At 41.0% G+C, this 19,420-nt stretch overlaps 1 protein-coding gene across 1 annotated transcript in view; it reads right to left on the minus strand.

Moving 5' to 3' along the window:
* ttpa (tocopherol (alpha) transfer protein) overlaps positions 1-14,517 on the minus strand; it is a 38,695-nt gene extending 24,178 nt beyond the window's left edge. Inside the window, exon 1 of the mRNA XM_028803570.2 lies at positions 14,257-14,517. Within this exon, the coding sequence (XP_028659403.1) occupies positions 14,257-14,502 (246 nt within the window). The 5' untranslated portion in view covers positions 14,503-14,517. The remainder of the gene's footprint in view (positions 1-14,256) is intronic.
* Positions 14,518-19,420: the final 4,903 nt, after the last annotated feature.

Consider the following 19,420-nt stretch of genomic DNA (forward strand, 5'->3'; position numbering starts at 1 on the left):
CATCCATCCATCCAGTTTCCAACCCACTGAATCCGAACATAGGGTCACGGGGGTCTGCTGGAGCCAATCCCAGCCAACACAGGGCACAAGGCAGGAACCAATCCCGGGCAGGGTGCCAACCCACCGCAGTATTGTCAGAAATGTTAATCTTCAAAATTTTCAACCAGTTGTTTAATTATTAAAAGTAACAAACAAATAAAAGAACACAGATTAACTGGTTAACTTAATTTTGAAATTGATAATATTCAATACTAGGGGGCTTTGCCCCATGCTCGCTTCGCTTGCCAACCCTAGCCCCCCTCACCCCCTGCCACCGCTACGCGCCATTGTGAAGAGGGGGGCTGAACGCACTGCAAGGAGATGTGGTCGCTCCTCCGAAACTGTGATACAATGAGACACAAACACAGGTTTTTTTTTTAACCTCCTCTTTGCTCGATCAGCTGCTGGCTTGCTGCTGCTGCTGCCGCCGTGCCGTGTGATCTGCATTTTGTGCGGTGCTTCAAACGTTTAAAAGCCTATATGGCAACTGTCCTTTTGTCTCACTGCTTTGTCTCTCTTCTCCCCCAGACATCCTCAGACACTATTTGATCTCTTTTCGTTGTTCGGTTATTTCACCGAGTAATATTTTCTGCTAATACGATCTTTACTATATTTTTTTTAGACTTTCGAATTTATCCACTTTCATTATCTCTAACCTGCTCTGCATATGTATCGCACCAACATTTTTTAATTACTTATGACGTTCTACTTTGTCTTTTTCCAGCCCCAAATGTTTAAGAGATAAGAGCACAGCAAGTGTGTCTGCTAAAAGCATTCCAACAACTGAGAGGTTAGATGACGGGACTTGATTCCAAAGGTTGTAAGTATGACGTGATTTGACCGTCTCGCGGGACGTGAAACCGTCTCTCTGTCTCTCTACAAAAGATCACATCTCGTTGCAGGAAAAAAAGTCTTGTCTCATCCCAATTTTTTTTTTTTTTTTATAATAGAGAGATAAGATAACCTTTTGTACCTTCCAGCTGCTTACTAAACAGGCAAGATTTAGGTGGAGTTTTTGGTACTGCGAGTCATTCTACTACATAGGCTTGTGGACTCAGGTTAGCCAGATTACTTGTTACATTTCCTGAACATGGCCATTTTGTTTTCACTTAAGTATTGTTGCTTACAACATGATATATGCAATTACAGACTTCTGATATCCACCGGTTAGGCGCATAACATAATTGGTAACACTGTGAATCGTATGACAATACAGAATTCTCTCAAATTAAACTTCTTGAATTTCAGGTTGGATGAATTGTTCTGAAATTTGTGTTATTTTTGACCTGGAATTAACCTTCAGCTGTTTACTCATAGAATGATACATGTCAAAATATAGCTGGTATATGACAGTTGGAATCTCAACTTATAAATATCCTGTACAAACGAGTTTTTCTATTTTTATGTACTGAGAGTATAGGCTGGTGGTGGTGGCAGTGTAATGGTGTGGAGGAGTTTTACTATATTCTTCTTAACACCAGTTGGGTGTAATTTGAATGCCAGAGTGTTGCAAAGCATTGTCCTGTTTTCAACTGGATTTCACAAGGCATGCATTACCTATGCTGATTTCATGAATATGATAGTGACTTCAGTTTACTGCATTGACCTTCATAATCCCCAGATCTCACTTTAATACAGAGCCTTTCAGTACTAATTAAATGAGACATTCATGTCATGAATGTGTGGCCGAAGAAAAAGTGCTGGGATTACAGGTCAGAATGGACTATATGCTTATACAATATTTCCAGAAACTTGATGGTCCTCTGTAGTGAAAAAGTAAAGTTGTTCAGGCTGTTCTGGAGGAAGTAGTAGTGTTTTTATATATGAGCTTAAGGTGTATGTAACAGGTACGGGGTCAGCTAATTAAGCGGGGAAGGATTTTTTTTTTGTGAAACTGCCATTAACACAGTTTCTGTGTGTAGAATCGAGAAGAACTATCTGTAGGACGAATGATGCCACTTCTGCCCAGAACAGTGGTCACTCTGACCCTTACACTTCTGCCTACTGTACCTTCTTAAATCACCTCACCCAGGACATCCTCATCATTTTGAACCTAGCCTTCAATGAGAACAGATGTCTCTAGACAGCTAAACCTTACCATCAGCATTGACGTATTCTTCTTTCCTTTACCCGATAGTCAGATTGGACATTAAACAGGCTCACCCACTGGTGCCCCAACTCTTCTTTTCTTTATCGTGCCGTCATTCACTATATATGTGTGTATATATATATATATATATATATATATATATATATATATATATATATATATACACATACAGTATATATTTAGCATTTACTGCATATATATATATTAGTATTTACTGTATATGTTTATAGAATATTACAGTGGAACCTCGGTTCATGAACGTCTCAGTACACGTACAAATCGGTTTACGACCAAAAAGTTCACCAAACTTTTGCCTCGGTTCACGACCACACACTCGGTATACGAACAAGCCAGTTTCCCTTTTGGTTTGAACATGTTCAGTCTTTCCCTGTGCATTTCCTGTGCAGGAGCAAGAGAGAGAGAGAGCGAGACACACACACGCACACGCACACACACGCACACAGAGGCAGCGCGAGAGAGAGACAGACGCACACACACAGGCAGCTCGAGAGAGAGCTGCGCACACACACAGCCTGCGCGAGAGAGAGACAGACGCACACACACACAGAGCAAGAGAGAGCCGTGCACACACACAGGCAGCGCGAGAGAGAGACAGACGCACACACACAGGCAGCGTGAGAGAGAGAGCTGGACGCATAAGGTAGGAAAGGCAGTTAAAGAATGCACTGGGCTTGATTTTGTTTTCACTTCTTCTTCTGTTTACAGCGATCGGTTTGTAGTGTGCATTGTTGCAATGTTACTTTTCTTGGTGGTTTATTAAATTACAGATTTTTTTCAAATGTTCATTTTTTTCCCTGTGCTTAAAACTCATTAAAAAAAGTGTTTTTAGCCAGTGGTTGGTAGCGCTATAGCGCAAACTATTGCAGTGTTTGTTTTCTCTGTTGTTCAAGGTTTTCTCAGTGTTATTCAATATTTTTACATTTAGTTTACTATTACGCTGTGCATTCTATGGTTTGATTAACTATATTTGTGCTTAAAAACTAAAAATATATATATATTTACATACAATTCATATGGTCTGGAATGGATTAATTGTATTTACATATAATCCTATGGGGGAAATTGCTTTGGTTCACAACCAAATCGGTTTACGACCAGAGTTTTGGAATGAATTATGGTCGTGAACCGAGGTTCCACTGTATATACAAACACATAGGTTATGATTAAATGTGGTACTCTTTGTTTATACAGTATTTAATATAATAAAATATAAACCATAAAACAAGGATTCAGATGCAGTTTAAGAATACCCATGTTTGATTTTTTTCTTTGTAAGGGTTTTGAAGGTTGAAATATTTCTTCTTTGATCTAGGCTTGTTATAAAAAGTTACTAACAAGTCAGGACTATATCACAATGATCTTGAAAACTCTTGTTCTGCAACTACAGTGCATCAAGCATGTGAAGACATTGAGCTCACTATCCGGCCTGAGAATCATCTTGCTTCCTTTGTTTCGACTGTTATTTGAACTCTGCATCTTAGTAACATACTGTATGCAATCCATATGAAATTCTTCTCAGATTTCTATAATCCAAAATCATTAGCTCAAGATTCTCAGTTCTGCAATGATGAGTCAATATTCTGACTGAAGGTTTCAATCAACCCTGACTAATACCTAAAGTGTCTGCCACGTCCCATATACTCACATTCTTTATTATGATTTGTTCCAAAGTAACAAGATTTTTGAGAGATGTCCTGCTACAATGTAACTCTACATCCCATCTTTTGATTGTGGCATAAGAAGAGGACTTGGCACGGAATGTGCCAATTTGTACCCATTCAGCCAAAAGAGCATCTGTGAGGTAAGGTGCTAATGTTGGATGAGAAGACGTGGATCATGATATAATTTGAGGTCAGGGCTGTGTGCAGGCCACTTGAGTTCCTCCTCAATAAACTCATCACAACCTATCTTCATGGGAATGCTTTCAACACAGGGGCACAATCATGATGAAACAAGAAAACGCCTTCCACAATCTGCTGCCATAAAGTTGGAGACGCACTGTTGTCTAAAATGTCTTTGTATGCTGCAGCATTACTGGAGCCAAGCAGCCTGGCCTAAACACTTAAAAACAGCCCCAGACCACTATCCCTCTTACCCACTTTATGGCAGGCACTATGTATTCCGCAAAGTAGCGTTCTCCTGGCTTTCTCTAAAGACAGATTTTTTTGATAAAAGTGCCACATAGTGAAGTGTGAGTCATCACTCCAGACAACACATTTTCACTACTCCGGAGTCCAATGGTGGCATGATCTACACTACTATCTACAGTACTTTGTATTGCATATAGTGATCTTAGGTTTATGTGCAGCTGCTCGTCCATGGAAACCCATTTCATGAAGATCCCAACACACAGTTCCTGTGCTGATGTTGCTTCCAGAGGCAGTTTGGAACGCTGTTCTGAGTGATGAAACACTGGATTAGCAATTTTTATGTACTAAGTGCTTTCAGAATTTGGCAAGCTCTGTCTGTGAGTTTGTGTGGTTTACCACACTCAGTTGTTGTTATGCCTAGATGCTTCCACTTCATAATAATAGCACTTGCAATTAACAAGTGCAGATCTAGCACAGTAGAAATTTCATGAAATGACTTGTGGCAAAATGCCATCCTATGGCAGTGACACATTTAAATTCACTGAGCTCTTCAGAATGACTCATTCTACTGTCAATGTTTGTCAATGGAGATTGCATGTCTATGTGCTTGAGTTTATTCACCTGTTACGAAAGGCGTGGCTGAAATAGCTGAATTCAATCATTTGGAAGGATGTGCAGTGTAGCATTTTTGCTTTCAGACCAATATAAATTGGACAGATATCCATCACTAATAAAAGCAAAATCACTTTTTACAACACTCTGAGCAGTTTGCACCTTCACAAATTTGGAAATCAAATTAAAAACTTAAGCCCAGAAGGCAAGATCCAATTTTGAAAAAAAAAAAAAAAATTCATCCTGGAACACGGAGTAGTTTTCATGATCATAGTGAAATGTTCACATCATAGGTGACACTTCAAAAGTTATGTAAAGACTTCTTTGTTCAACCAATCACTCTACCATGTACAGATTTTGTTTGATATTTTCAGATAAAGTTCTGGAAGGAAGTGTCTAGAGTAAGTGAGTGTGTGAGTCCACCTGTGATGTGACAAGACTGACCGCTAACAACCATTAATAATAAAAACAAAGTTGCATCACCTGTCATGTACTATACAAAATCAAAATTGTACAAAATCATAAAAGATAATAAACAAGCCTGGCAATGTCACTTGCTACATGTGTTCTATGTTCACAGTGTCCATAACATATCTCTCTATATATAAACGAAAATCCTGGAATGGAAAGTAAATGCAAGGCTACGATACGTGATCCTCTCAGAGGACAATTTTAAAGACACGCGAGACCAAAGACACTTGCCACAGTGCAAAACATGCCCTACTTACAAGATAAGACCACGGGCAGAAAAAAAAATCAGTAGTGTAAAGGCAGTCACGCAGCACACACAGCTCCATGGCTCTCAGTGCATATAAAGTGTATAAGGTCAATACAGTAGAAATGAAATGAATAGGGTAGAAATGAAACGTCGACGACTAAACGACCCTAAAGATTGAAAGGCCGCGCGACAGCAGCTACCCCAACCGAAAGCGAGCAGCATTATACATCCTGCAAGAAAGAATTCAGCCACGCCCGCAGCCAGAAATAAAAGACAGGTATTGCTTTTACAACGTCACGCGAGACCAGGCAGTGAGCAATCATTTAAAACAAGTCAACAGATCTCTAAGCTAGCAGTTGTTGGATTGCTTTTGGCAAGCAAGCATCATGTGCACGAGCTCTTAAAACAACAACATGCGACAGGCAGAAGGGGCAGCTAGCAAGCTGCAAAAAGACAGCAAGTGATCCAAAGGCATATCCTTAGCGTACGTTCAGCTGCAACACCCTTCACAACACGAGCAGTATTATACGTCTGGGAAGAAAGAGATGTAACCACGCGCGAGGCAGGAAATAAACAAACAAGTATTATTTTTACAAAAGTTTTTAAAGTAAAAGTGAAAATAAAGCATATGTAACAATTCACAAGAAAATAACAATCTCTTTAAATTGTAGACTGCCTGTCTAAGGTAAAGTCATCCCTGATGAATGGGGACGTAGGAATGAGGGGACCTTTCATCGGATTAGCGAAATTTCGGATGTGGAATGGCAAAATGGGGGAGGCAGCTTGATGAATGAGGTCTCCAGGACTTAAAACAAGTCCAAATCATATTATGTGATATCATCCATCCATCTATTTTCCAACCCGTTGAATCCGAACACAGGGTCACGGGGGTCTGCTGCAGCCAATCCCAGCCAACAAGGCAGGAAACAATCCCAGGCAGGGTGCCAACCCACCGCAGGACACACACAAACACAGCCACACACCAAGCATGCACTAGGGCCAATTTAGAATCGCCAATCCACCTAACCTGCATGTCTTTGGACTGTGGGAGGAAACCGGAGCGCCCGGAGGAAACCCACGCAGACATGGGGTGAACATGCAAACTCCATGCAGGGAGGACCTAGGAAGCGAACCCAGGTCTCCTAACTGCGAGGCAGCAGCGCTACCACTGCGCCACCGTGCCACCCTATGTGATATCATCTAATGTGAAATTCTACTCCGTACTTCTAGAATTTTTATTTTTATACTGTATTGAGGATTTATTCTGTTCTATGTATTGTATTGACCCCCTTCTTTTGGACACCCACTGCACACCCAACCTACCTGGAAAGGGGTCTCTCTTTGAACTGCCTTTCCCTAGGTTTCTTCCATTTTTTCCCTACAAGGGTTTTTTTTTTGGGAGTTTTTTCTGGTCTTCTTAGAGGGTCAAGGCTGGGGGGGCTGTCAAAATGCAGAGCCTGTTAAAGCCCATTGCGGCACTTCTTGTGTGATTTTGGGCTATACAAAAAATAAATTGTATATCCGGTAAACCAAACACAGGGGTTGGCGAGCAGGGGGCAGAGCCCCCTAGTTTTATAAAATAATATATCACTCTTGTCTTAACTTTGTATTTAATATTTACCAAGTGTGGCAGAAGCACTTGGTTGGCGCCAACCCGACACAGACTTACACCAGAGGCACATAAAAATTAAAAAGATTTATTTCTTCTTCACCCATGGGGCATGTCTTCCCTGTGTCCCACCGGCCCTACACAGTCCCCAAAACACACTAAACAGAAAACAAAACACCAAAACACCACACACTTCTTCTTCTTCCTCCTCCTCAACCTCCTCCACTCCTCCCAGGCAGCTTTGTCCTCCTCCTCCCGACTCTGGCGCCTCGAGTAGTGGCTGCAGGTTCTTCTTATAGCCCACCCGGAAGTGCTTCAGGTGATAAGGATTACTACAGAACAGCTGGTTGGAAAAATGAATTTACATATATGATGAAGTAAAAAGTAAGAGAGGAAGAAATGATGAGCTGCCAAGTGAGATTTGAAAGCACAGCTAACTGAGCTTTTCAGATGTCGATATGATAGTCAGTTGGCATTAGACTATTTCAGGTGGAGGACAACTTTATTAGAAGCAAGCAGCAATAACAGTAATGCAGTTTGCTGGAAAAGCGTTTTAACTCTGAATTGTAAACATAATGATAATACAGGAAACCTGTATAGTCAAGCTAGTAAAGGGTAAATGCGTATACAGCTTTTGTTCTACAGTGCATCCGGAAAGTATTCACAGCGCATCTCTTTTTCCACATTTTGTTATGTTACAGCCTTATTCCAAAATAGATTAAATTCATTTTTTTCCTCAGAATTCTACACACAACACCCCATAATGACAACATGAAAAAAGTTTACTTGAGGTTTTTGCAAATTTATTAAAAATAAAAAAACTGAGAAATCACATGTACGTAAGTATTCACAGCCTTTGCTCAATACTTTGTCTATGCACCTTTGGCAGCAATTACAGCCTCAAGTCTTTTTGAATATGATGCCACAAGCTTGGCACACCTATCCTTGGCCAGTTTCGCCCATTCCTCTTTGCAGCACCTCTCAAGCTCCATCAGGTTGGATGGGAAGGGTCAGTGCACAGCCATTTTAAGATCTCTCTAGAGATTTCAATCAGATTCAAGTCTGGGCTCTGGCTTGGCCACTCAAGGACATTCACAGAGTTGTCCTGAAGCCACTCCTTTGATATCTTGGCTGTGTGCTTAGGGTCGTTGTCCTGCTGAAAGATGAACTGTCGCCCCAGTCTGAGGTCAAGAGCGCTCTGAAGCAGGTTTTCATCCAGGATGTCTCTGTACACTGCTGCAGTCATCTTTCCCTTTATCCTGACTAGTCTCCCAGTCCCTGCCGCTGAAAAACATCCCCACAGCATGATGCTGCCACCACCATGCTTCACTGTAGGGATGGTATTGGCCTGGTGATGAGCGGTGCCTGGTTTCCTCCAAACGTGACGCCTGGCATTCACACCAAAGAGTTCAATCTTTGTCTCATCAGACCAGAGAATTTTCTTTCTCATGGTCTGAGAGTCCTTCAGGTGCCTTTTGGCAAACTCCAGGCGGGCTGCCATGTGCTTTTTACTAAGGAGAGGCTTCTGTCTGGCCACTCTACCATACAGGCCTGATTGGTGGATTGCTGCAGAGATGGTTGTCCTTCTGGAAGGTTCTCCTCTCTCCACAGAGGACCTCTGCAGCTCTGACAGAGTGACCATCGGGTTCTTGGTCACCTCCCTGACTAAGGCCCTTCTCCCCCAATCGCTCAGTTTAGATGGCCGGCCAGCTGTAGGAAGAGTCCTGGTGGTTTCGAACTTCTTCCACTTATGGATGATGGAGGCCACTGTGCTCATTGGGACACTGTATGTCAGAGCTCTGGCAGCACACCTGGATCTACCTTCAGAGTGACTTAGGCACACACCCTGGGGCCCTGCTTGCCAAGAGGCCTTAGCAAATGCAAAAAGGAAAGAAATCTAATAACGTGAAAAGTCAATGTTTTTGCCTACAGACACTCACAACAACCTGTTATGCAGAACCCAACCCAACCATACTTCGATCCTCATGATTATAAACCTATCTAATCAAACCTAATAAAATGTTTTTTAAAAGAAAACTGTGAGGTGGGTAAGGCACGATCACAGCAGGTGTCTCATAGGTCACTGTTATGAGACTGTGTTGCTGTACCACAAAAGAGAAAGCGACAAAGTGAACTGTTGTTCAAAATGATGACTAAGTGGTGCATCTAAGGAAAACTAAAAAAAAAAAAGAGAAGCAAAGAACACTCTTTTGTCAGATGTTTTACCTGACATTGTAGCTTTAAGAAAAAATAAACCTTACTAAGACTTATCACCATGTTCCAGTGTTTTCTTATGAGTGCTGCATTGTGCCAATGACACAGTTGTACCTGTCATTCTCTCCAGAGGAACACATGGTATCTGCTAGAATCTCTGCACGTCTCTCTGATTTTACAAACTGAATGAAGGAACACCATTTCCAGATTAACTGGAAAAGACAGACTTTTCTTGTTGTCCCAGCTTGCCAATCTTTTCAGCACTCCATCTTCTGTTTAGCTTGACCCATTATCGATAACATCTCAATATTTAACCTTGGGGTAATGACTGATGACCAGCTGTCCTTCAAGGATGTTGCTGTTGCAGTCTCTTGGATTTGCAGATTCAAACTCATCAGCAAAATCAGACCGTATCTGACAGAGCATTAAGCACAACACCTGGTTTAGCCTTTGGACTTGTCACATCTGGACTACTGTAACTTTCTGCTGGCAGGAGTACCAGCATGTGTCATCAAGCAGCTTGCAAATCATTCAAAATGCTGCAGTGCATGTGGTATTCAACCAGCTGAAGCAAGAACACGTCATGCTTTTTCCTAGATCATGGCATTGGTTCTCCATAACAGCGCATATTCAGTTCAGATTCTTACCTATAGAGTAGGCAAATAGGACAGCACTTACAGGTGCTGGTCATAAAATTAGAATATCATGACAAAATTGATTTATTTCAGTAATTCCATTAAAAAGTGAAACTTGTATATTAGATTCATTCATTACACACAGACTGATGTATTTCACATGTTTATTTCTTTTTAATTTTGATGATTATAACTGACAACTAATGAAAGTCCCAAATTCAGTATCTCGGAAAATTAGAATATTGTGAAAAGGTTCAATATTGAAGACACCTGGTGCCATACTCTAATCAGCTAATTAACTCAAAATACCTGCAAAAGGCTTTAAATGGTCTCTCATTCTAGTTCTGTAGGCTACACAATCATGGGGAAGACTGCTGACTTGACAGTTGTCTAAAAGACGACCATTGACACCTTGCACAAAGAGGGCAAGACACAAAAGGTCATTGCTAAAGAGGCTGGCTGTTCACAGAGCTCTATGTCCAAGCACATTAATAGAGAGGCGCAGGGAAGGACAAGATGTGGTAGAAAAAAGTGTACAAGCAATAGGGATAACCGCACCCTGGAGAGGATTGTGAAACAAAACTTATTCAAAAATGTGGGGGCGATTCACAAAGAGTGGACTGCAGCTGGAGTCAGTGCTTCAAGAACCACCACGCACAGACATGGGTTTCAGCTGTCGCATTCCTTGTGTCAAGCCACTCTTGAACAAGGGACAGCATCAGAGAGTCTCGCCTTTGGACTGCTGCTGAGTGATCCAAAGTTATGTTCTCTGATGAAAGTAAATTTTGCATTTTCCTTTGGAATCAAGGTCCCAGAGTCTGGAGGAAGAGAGGAGAGGCACAGAATCCATGTTGCGTGAGGTCCAGTGTAAAGTTTCCACAGTTAGTGAATGTTTGGGGTGCCATGTCATCTGCTGATGTTGGTCCATTGTGTTTTCTGAGGTCCAAGGTCAACACAGCCGTCTACCAGGAAGTTTTAGAGCACTTCATGCTTCTTGCTGCTGATGAACTTTATAGAGATGTAGATTTCATTTTCCAACAGGACCTGGCACCTGCACACAGTGCCAAAGCTACCAGTACCTGGTTTAAGGACCATGGTATCCCTGTTCTTGATTGGCCAGCAAACTCGCCTGACCTTAACCCCATAGAAAATCTATGGGGTATTGTGAAGAGGAAGATGCAATACGCCAGACCCAACAATTCAGAAGAGCTGAAGGCCACTATCAGAGCAACATGGGCTCTCATAACACCTGAGCAGTGCCACAGACTGATCGACTCCATGCCACACCGCATTGCTGCAGTAATCCAGGCCAAAGGAGCCCCAACTAAATATTGAATGCTCTACATGCTCATACGTTTCATGTTCATACCTTTCAGTTGGCCAACATTTCTAAAAATCCTTTTTTTGCATTGGTCTTAATTGATATTCTAATTTTCCGAGATACTGAATTTGGGACTTTCATTAGTTGTCAGTTATAAGCATCAACATTAAAAGAAATAAACATTTGAAATACATCAGTCTGTGTGTAATGAATGAATCTAATATACAAGTTTCACTTTTTGGATGGAATTACTGAAATAAATCAACTTTGTCATGATATTCTAATTTTATGACCAGCACCTGTATATGTGTATATGGAGGCACTTGTGAAGTTCTATTTTTCTGGTAAATTTCTATATCTATATAGATTTTAGCTGGTGATATGAGCTACCCTTCTCCTTTTTAACTTCTGACTCACACAATGTATTTAGAAATTGTCTAAAGACTGACTTGTTTGGTGCATTTCTGTCCAACAGATATTAGTTATTAGGTTTTTGTGACCTAGGAATTGTAACTAGCTTGCATTTTGTTCTGAGTTCTTACTTATTATGATTAATTTGTAACCTGTCCTGTAACACTTTTTCCCCAAATAGTCTCCCAGACTGATATATACTTGATGATGCTGACCTCCATTGTAAGTTGCTTTGGATAAAAGCATCTGCTAGACAAATAAATGTAAATGTAATGTGAAATAAATAAGTCACATTCTGTCAAGTCTGTTGTGACTGATGAGAATGACCTTACAGATAGTCAGAAAATGACTGATATCACTACCTCCTTCAACTTTAGCATTAATATGCACTGCAGTTCTGTGGAGTCACTGACATAAGCATGAACAACAATGTAGAAGGCAACAAAACCGTGGTAGGGGATACGTCATATCAAACAACACCAAACCCAAATGACTAACTCCCTATGAGGTCTTTTATTTCATTTGGTGCAAATATGTAAACCCAAAAGCTTTGTTACATGCAGGGCTGAGGAGTCGGAGTCAGAGACAATTTTGGGTACCTGGAGTCGGGGTCGGCAAAAATGTACAGACTCCAACTCCTAATAAATTTAAATTGTAACGAAAAAAATACAGCAAGTTCAAATGTCCCATTTCACAAACAATAGTCATAATTAAGTACTTCACTAATGTAAGAATAAAGTCCAGTGCATAGTTGTGTTACTACTAGTGTGAAGTTCAGCTGAGCTATTATACAACCTGACATTCACATATTGTAATCTGGATTATGGTACATTACAAAAAGTGTTTTCATTTTATTTCAGATATAATGTGTTTAACAAGTTAATTTGAGTGTAAACAAGTGTAATGATGTAGGTGGAGGTGTGTGCTATGGCCTGATGTGTGTTCTTGTCTTTTGTTTAAACAGGCCAACACGGTAGACAGTCCTAGCCAGTAGTTCTGTGGTTAAATGATGTGTATGTTGCCTTCCTTCAATCAACATGGAAAATACATTAGCATATTAAATACAGAGGAGTCAGAAGTACCGGAAACTAAGGAGTTGGGGTCTGAGTTGAAGGTTTTATCTACCGACTCCACAGCCCTGGTTACATGTCAGCTTTTTTGCAACTAAGAGGCACACACCTGTTAAAAATATTTAATTGATGTTTGTTAACTGCACTATCAGACTAATGTTGATTTGCCACACATGTACTCATCAATTAGTTTTTACATTTATTGCAATACTCAAATTAACAATAAAAGAAGGTAAAGCTGACCCAATATAAAGTTTTTGATTTTTGTTTTTCGTTAATGACTGTACCTGATTTATTATTGACCTATGTGCTGCTCATAATGTGGGAATAGGTGTGTCACAAGGGGAGGCTGAGCTATTACGTTTTGACACCCTGAAGCCCATGGGGGAGCCTTCATCCGACATTGTCTTGCATGATCATTTTCACTTTTTAGTAGTCTGTAAATACTATTTGTAACAGGGCAACAAAAATAAATTGCTATTATCCAGTATCAATGTACTGCATTAGAAAACCATGTTCCATAGATGGATGTGTACAGTACAGATGTGTACAGTAGAATGACAGTCTTGCTTGCACGTTCCCATAGAATATAAAAATACACATCTCCAAGGACCAATATGACACCAGTCTATGATTTATAACTTTTACACAGCATTGAGGGTTGCTGCACACTATGATCCTAACATCTAAGTTCACATTATTTGTTCTTGCTTGATCTGTCAGTGGTAAGGACATATCAACTTTGGTTGCACAATGTCCAGTCCACTTGAAATATGGCACATATAATTTATTTATTTCACCTTATAACATTTTGTATTTTAATGGTGTGAAACGTTAATAGGAAGTACCAACGATCAAGCATAAAGTATGCTTTTGTGAGGTTAGCAGTACAAATGAGGCCGCTTTTTGAAAACAGAAAATATTATGCTTGAGGGCTATCGCAATGCGGATTGGTTCGATTGCACTTTAGTTCAAGGACGACAATCGATTGTTTCCCTCAAACTCTGTACAAAAGTAGTAGATAAAGGCGCTTAACTATTTTTGAAAACGCCTGATTTGATGTCTAAACTGGAGATCTACTGATATAACACGATCAGTGACTTTAGTTGGCGAGACTGATTACTTATTCATATTGAATTGTTGCCTAGTTAGGCATAAGTAATGCTTAATACTGCTACAGTTCGCTTTTCTTGCACAACAGACACAATGCACATTCGTCCTCTGCTTTAGTGCCGTTTCACTACTGGCAGACCTCCAGTACCCGCTGCAGGTGTTTAATGCCCTGGCCTGAAAACTATTCCGCCGTCTCGTACTTCTTTCAAGCTGTGATGTCATGCAAAACACACAGGCCAGTGACCACCAAGGCAACTTGTATAGTGTCCTACTGCGCCGGGTAGCGTGCTTACCTTCAGCGCTAACTCTGTGTCGAAATCTCGAGCTCGGAGAAATCTCAGCAAGAATGCATCCGACAAGTCAGCCCGAGTCCCTCGCTCGAGCTCTTTTTCTGCTCCGTTCCTTAGTTTGCCCAGATACGGCACGATCAGCGAAGAGTCGTCGGGTAAGTCGTTGAGCTTCCCAAGTGAACTCGCGTCCGTCTCCTGCAGCATGTTAACCGGATAAAGTTTTCCCAGTCGAAGTTGGCTGACTGGCATACCAACGCACACGCCCCCCGAGAATACATAGTTAGCGGCGTGGCCATGGTTTAGCAAACAAAGTAGCCAGGAGGCTGAGCTAACTGGATAAATATCGTTTGATTAAAACAGAGAAAACAAAACAAGGTGGCGATCGCATAGCCCTGTTTTGTTAGACAATACCTCGTTCATCGATGCAAGTTTTACGTGTAAGGAGCGTTACTGAATTGCTATGGTATCAAGTACGGTAACAACTTATCACAGAATGCCCATGCACTCCTTTTAGCTAAGAGGATCCATTCAAAACCCGAAAGCCACTCAAATCGTTAAGCTAAATACACGTATCTACAGCCGATGTATCTGGCTATATTTAGTATAGGGCGATGACGTCACAACAATGCGAAATGCAAGAGATTGGCTTGTTTGTCGAGCGTACTTAGATGACCGCCTTTCCTTTTGTATAGCCACTTTTGTTGGTCACTTACTTTACAAATCAAACCGCAGTTTTTTTTTTTTTTGCATCAGACAATGCCGGGTGTCCAAAATATGAAAACGAAGAAAGAGACTTTAAAAAAAAAAATGTACGAAAACTTTGTTTGGGGCAAACACCGCCCCCACTCCCAGTGTTTTACTGAAGTTTAATAAAAACAGGCAAGATCTGCATAGTGCGCTGAGTGTTTGGGGGTCATCCTCCGTGATCACCCGAGTGTTCTTCCTTGTACCACCCTTCCTAGCAAAATACTGTGTGTAGGATTTAATTTATCCCTAAATTATAGTGATCAGTCATACTTTTAGATCATGCTTTTGTTCAGCTTTAACCGCTTGCTCCTAAAGCTCTAAAGTATTCCAGTTTCTCACCTGAAAGCAACACGGGAATTGTCAGGTTGTTTGATTGCATGAATGTTGCTAGCAGGGATTGGTCCACGATGTCAATTTAAACATGACATTTCATGTTATCCCTATATTTTCTATTTGAACTACCCCCTAAATATCAGTGCTGGAACAAAAATTCATATCTTTCAACTACCGTAACTTTATGCAAACATACAAGTGCTTGACGGACCTGGGAGAAGACCTTAAACAACCATTCAGATCAGGGGGGTATTTTTCGTACGTGGATTAGTCGTTTATCCGGATGTAATTGTTGACGATTTGGCCTGATCCTGGATCTGTCGGTTTTTGAAACTCTTGCTGGAAGTGTTGTCATAGCAACACATCCAAATCCGCAAACCTGCTCGGAGCTGGTTTGTTCTGCGTAAACAAGGATTAGTTTACACACGTGATCAGTGACGGTGCGTGGAAGTCATCCAGTCATGGCTTCGCCGTTCATGAACGAGCGACCAATTGATATTGGTGCGTAAATTATACGAAGAGAATTTCATATAAAGAGGGTTTTGCGCGATCGGCAAGATCCTTTATTGCCCCCGGAGGAAATTCTGTACGAAAGATACCGCTTTAGCCGAGGGGGAATATTGTACCTCAAAGATTTATTAGCTCCGTATATTCGAAGTCAAACTCGGCGAAGTCGGGCTCTCACAATCACACAGACAGTATGCATTGCTTTGAGGTTTCTTGCAAGCGGCACATTTTTATATACTGTAGGCGATGTGGAACATCAATCGAAAAGTGCAGTTTGCCAGGCAATTCGTGAAGTCTGTTTGGCTCTGAAACATTTCCTTTGGGTTTTCATTGTGTTTCCTGGACACTTGCGTGTGCAGACAATAAAAGAGGCGTATCATGCCATTGCATGTAGGTAATACACAGGCTAAAACACCCACAGTTCCATAAAGAATCTCACAATCAGCCTAACATTCTCATTACCAGGATTTCAAAATGTGATTGGGGCACATGGGACTGATCAGAGTGGAGTTTGATCAAAACATTATTTGGAAAATGTACCTCTCTTCCTGATGAATAATCAGACACAGTGTCTTCATCAAATATTTGACCTTCGTCAATATCTCGTTGGTCAGATACAGGTTCAAGGGATATGACATTCCCTGCAACTGACCCAACAAAAAAGAGGGCTATATGGAACATACCTATGACACACATGGAGGACAAATATATGCAATGACCATCCTTTACCTGAAATGAAGTGACCACTGCATCCTGCCACTGGTTCTGAGGAGGAGCTTCCCCCTGGAATGCCCTCAGAAACAGGGCGATGGGCATTTTGCTGGAGAGCCAACTCTTCTGCAGGGGTTAGGTCTGGACCGCGTGGACCTCCACCTGTTTTTTGCTTGTCTGCCTCCTTATTAGCTTTAAAATTAATGTTTTTTTATATTATATATGATTCTTTATGTCAACAATTCTTTAAATAGTTATATACCAATACTTACCAGTTTGAAGTATATTCTTGTACTTCACTTTAACCTGTTCCCATGTTCTCCTTGTGCTCATGTTTGATCTGGAATTATGACATATTAAATAATAATTAATCTGACACATAGGAAATGAAACGCTGCATTCAGTAAGTACAATGCACACTACTTAGCGTTTAATTTGTCAGCCACTTTTTGCCAGCTGTCTTTTCTGGTCTGGGCTGCTTTTGCAGTGTTATCCCTTGTGCATATTAAATCTTGAAATTCTTCATGTCCTTCGAATAAAAGGTCTTGTGCCGCGTGTGTGAAAAAAAATGCGCCCGTTCTTTCGTCATTTTGTTACAGCCTATCAAAGACTTGCTGATCATGTTTTCTAGACTCAATATATATGGGCTTTTCACTCAGCGCGGGCGCGCGCATTCATCTCGTATGATTAGATCCAGCTCGACTAATCTACTACACGGCTGCATTTGAAAAACCGACCTATCCCGGATGAGTGTTACCGGCATTAACTTATCCAATACATCGCTTAAATCATCCGAGATCAGGTGCCTCATCTTGGATAAATTAATGCTGGTGACACTCATCCGGGATAGGTTGGTTTTTCAAACGCAGTAGATTAGTCGAGCTGGATCTAATCATCCGAGATGAATGCACGCGGCGCGCGCCCGCGTTGATTGAAAAGCCCATATATATTGAGTCTAGAAAACATGATCAGCAACTTTTTGATAGGCTGCAACAAAATGACAAAAGAACGGGTGCATTTTTTTTTCACACACGCGGCGCAAGACTTTTATTCGTAGGACATGAAGAATTTCAAGATTTAATATGCACAAGGGGTAACACTGCAAAAGCAGCCCAGACCAGAAAAGACGGCTGGCAAAAAGTGGCCGACAAATTAAACGCTAAGTAGTGTGCATTGTACTTACTGAATGCAGCGTTTCATTTCCTATGTGCCAGATTAATTATTATTTAATATGTCATAATTCCAGATCAAACGTGAGCACAAGGAGAACATGGGAACAGGTTAAAGTGAACTACAAGAATATACTTAAAACTGGTAAATATTGGTATAGAACTATTTAAAGAATTGTTGACATAAATAATCATATGTAATATAAAAAACATTAATTTTAAAGCTAATAAGAAGGCAGACAAGCAAAAAACAGGTGGAGGTCCACACGGTCCAGACCTAACCCCTGCAGAAGAGTTGGCTCTCCATCAAAATGCCCATCGCCCTGTTTCTGAGGGCATTCCAGGGGGAAGCTCCTCCTCAGAACCAGTGGCAGGATGCAGTGGTCACTTCATTTCAGGTAAAGGATGGTCATTGCATATATTTATCCTCCATGTGTGCCATAGGTATATTCCATATAGCCCTCTTTTTTGTTGGGTCAGTTGCAGGGAATGCCATAGCTCTTGAACCTGTGTTTGACCAACAAGATATTGACGAAGGTCAAATATTTGATGAAGACACCGTGTCTGATTATTCATCAGGAGGAGAGGTACATTTTCCAAATAATGTTTGATCAAACTCCACTCTGATCAGTCCCACGTTCCCCAATCACATTTGGAAATCCTGGTAATGAGAATGTTAGGCTGATTGAGATTCTTCATGGAATTGTGGGTGTTTTAGCCTGTGTATTACCTACCTGCAATGGCATGAAACGCCACTTTTATTGTCTGCACACGCAGGTGTCCAGAAAACACTATGAAAACCCGAAGGAAATGTTTCAGAGCCAAACAGACTTTACGAATTGCCTGGCAAACTGCACTTTTAGTTAGATTTTCCGCATCATCTACAGTATATAAAAAAAGTGCAGCTTGTAAAAAACCTCAAAGCAATGCATACTGTCTGTGTGGTTGTGAGACCCCGACTTCGCCTAGTTTGACTTCGAATATAAGGTGCTAATAAATCTTTGAGGTACAATATTCCCCCTCGGCTAAAGCGGTATCATTCGAAAAGAATTTCCTCCGGGAGCAATAAAGGATCTTGTCGATCGCGCAAAACCCTCTCTATATGAAATTCTCTTTGTATAATTTGCGCACCAGTATCTATTGGTCGCTCATTCATGAACGGCGAAGCCATGACTGGATGACTTCCACGCACTGTCACTGATTACGTGTGTAAACTAATCCTTGTTTACGTAGAACAAACCTGCTCCGAGCAGGTTTGAGGATTAGGATGTGTTGCTACGACAACACTTCCAGCAAGAGTTTCGAAAAACCGACAGATCCAGGATCCGGCCAAGTCATCAACAATTACATCCGGCTAAACGACTAATCCACGTATGAAAAATACCCCCCAGGGCACTGTAGATTAGAGCTGTTGTTTTTGTAATCCTGCCCCATATTCCTCCCACAGAAATGTTTACTTCCCTTAGCAATTCCCACAGATTTCTGATCGTAATATTTTAACACATTTGCCACAGATGAGATAGTTCAGCTCCTTGTCATCTGAATATAAAGTTAATAAAAACCCAATTTCGTTGTGTCTGGAAGCCCTTTGTACTTCCACTGGCTCCATTTTCTCAATATTCTTTGAGAGTACATGGTTTGTGGAAATTACCACATAAAAATCACTGCATTACAACAGATTTTTAAATGCATAAACAAGA

This window comes from Erpetoichthys calabaricus, chromosome 6 (genome assembly GCF_900747795.2).
Source record: "Erpetoichthys calabaricus chromosome 6, fErpCal1.3, whole genome shotgun sequence".
Lineage (NCBI taxonomy): Eukaryota > Metazoa > Chordata > Cladistia > Polypteriformes > Polypteridae > Erpetoichthys > Erpetoichthys calabaricus.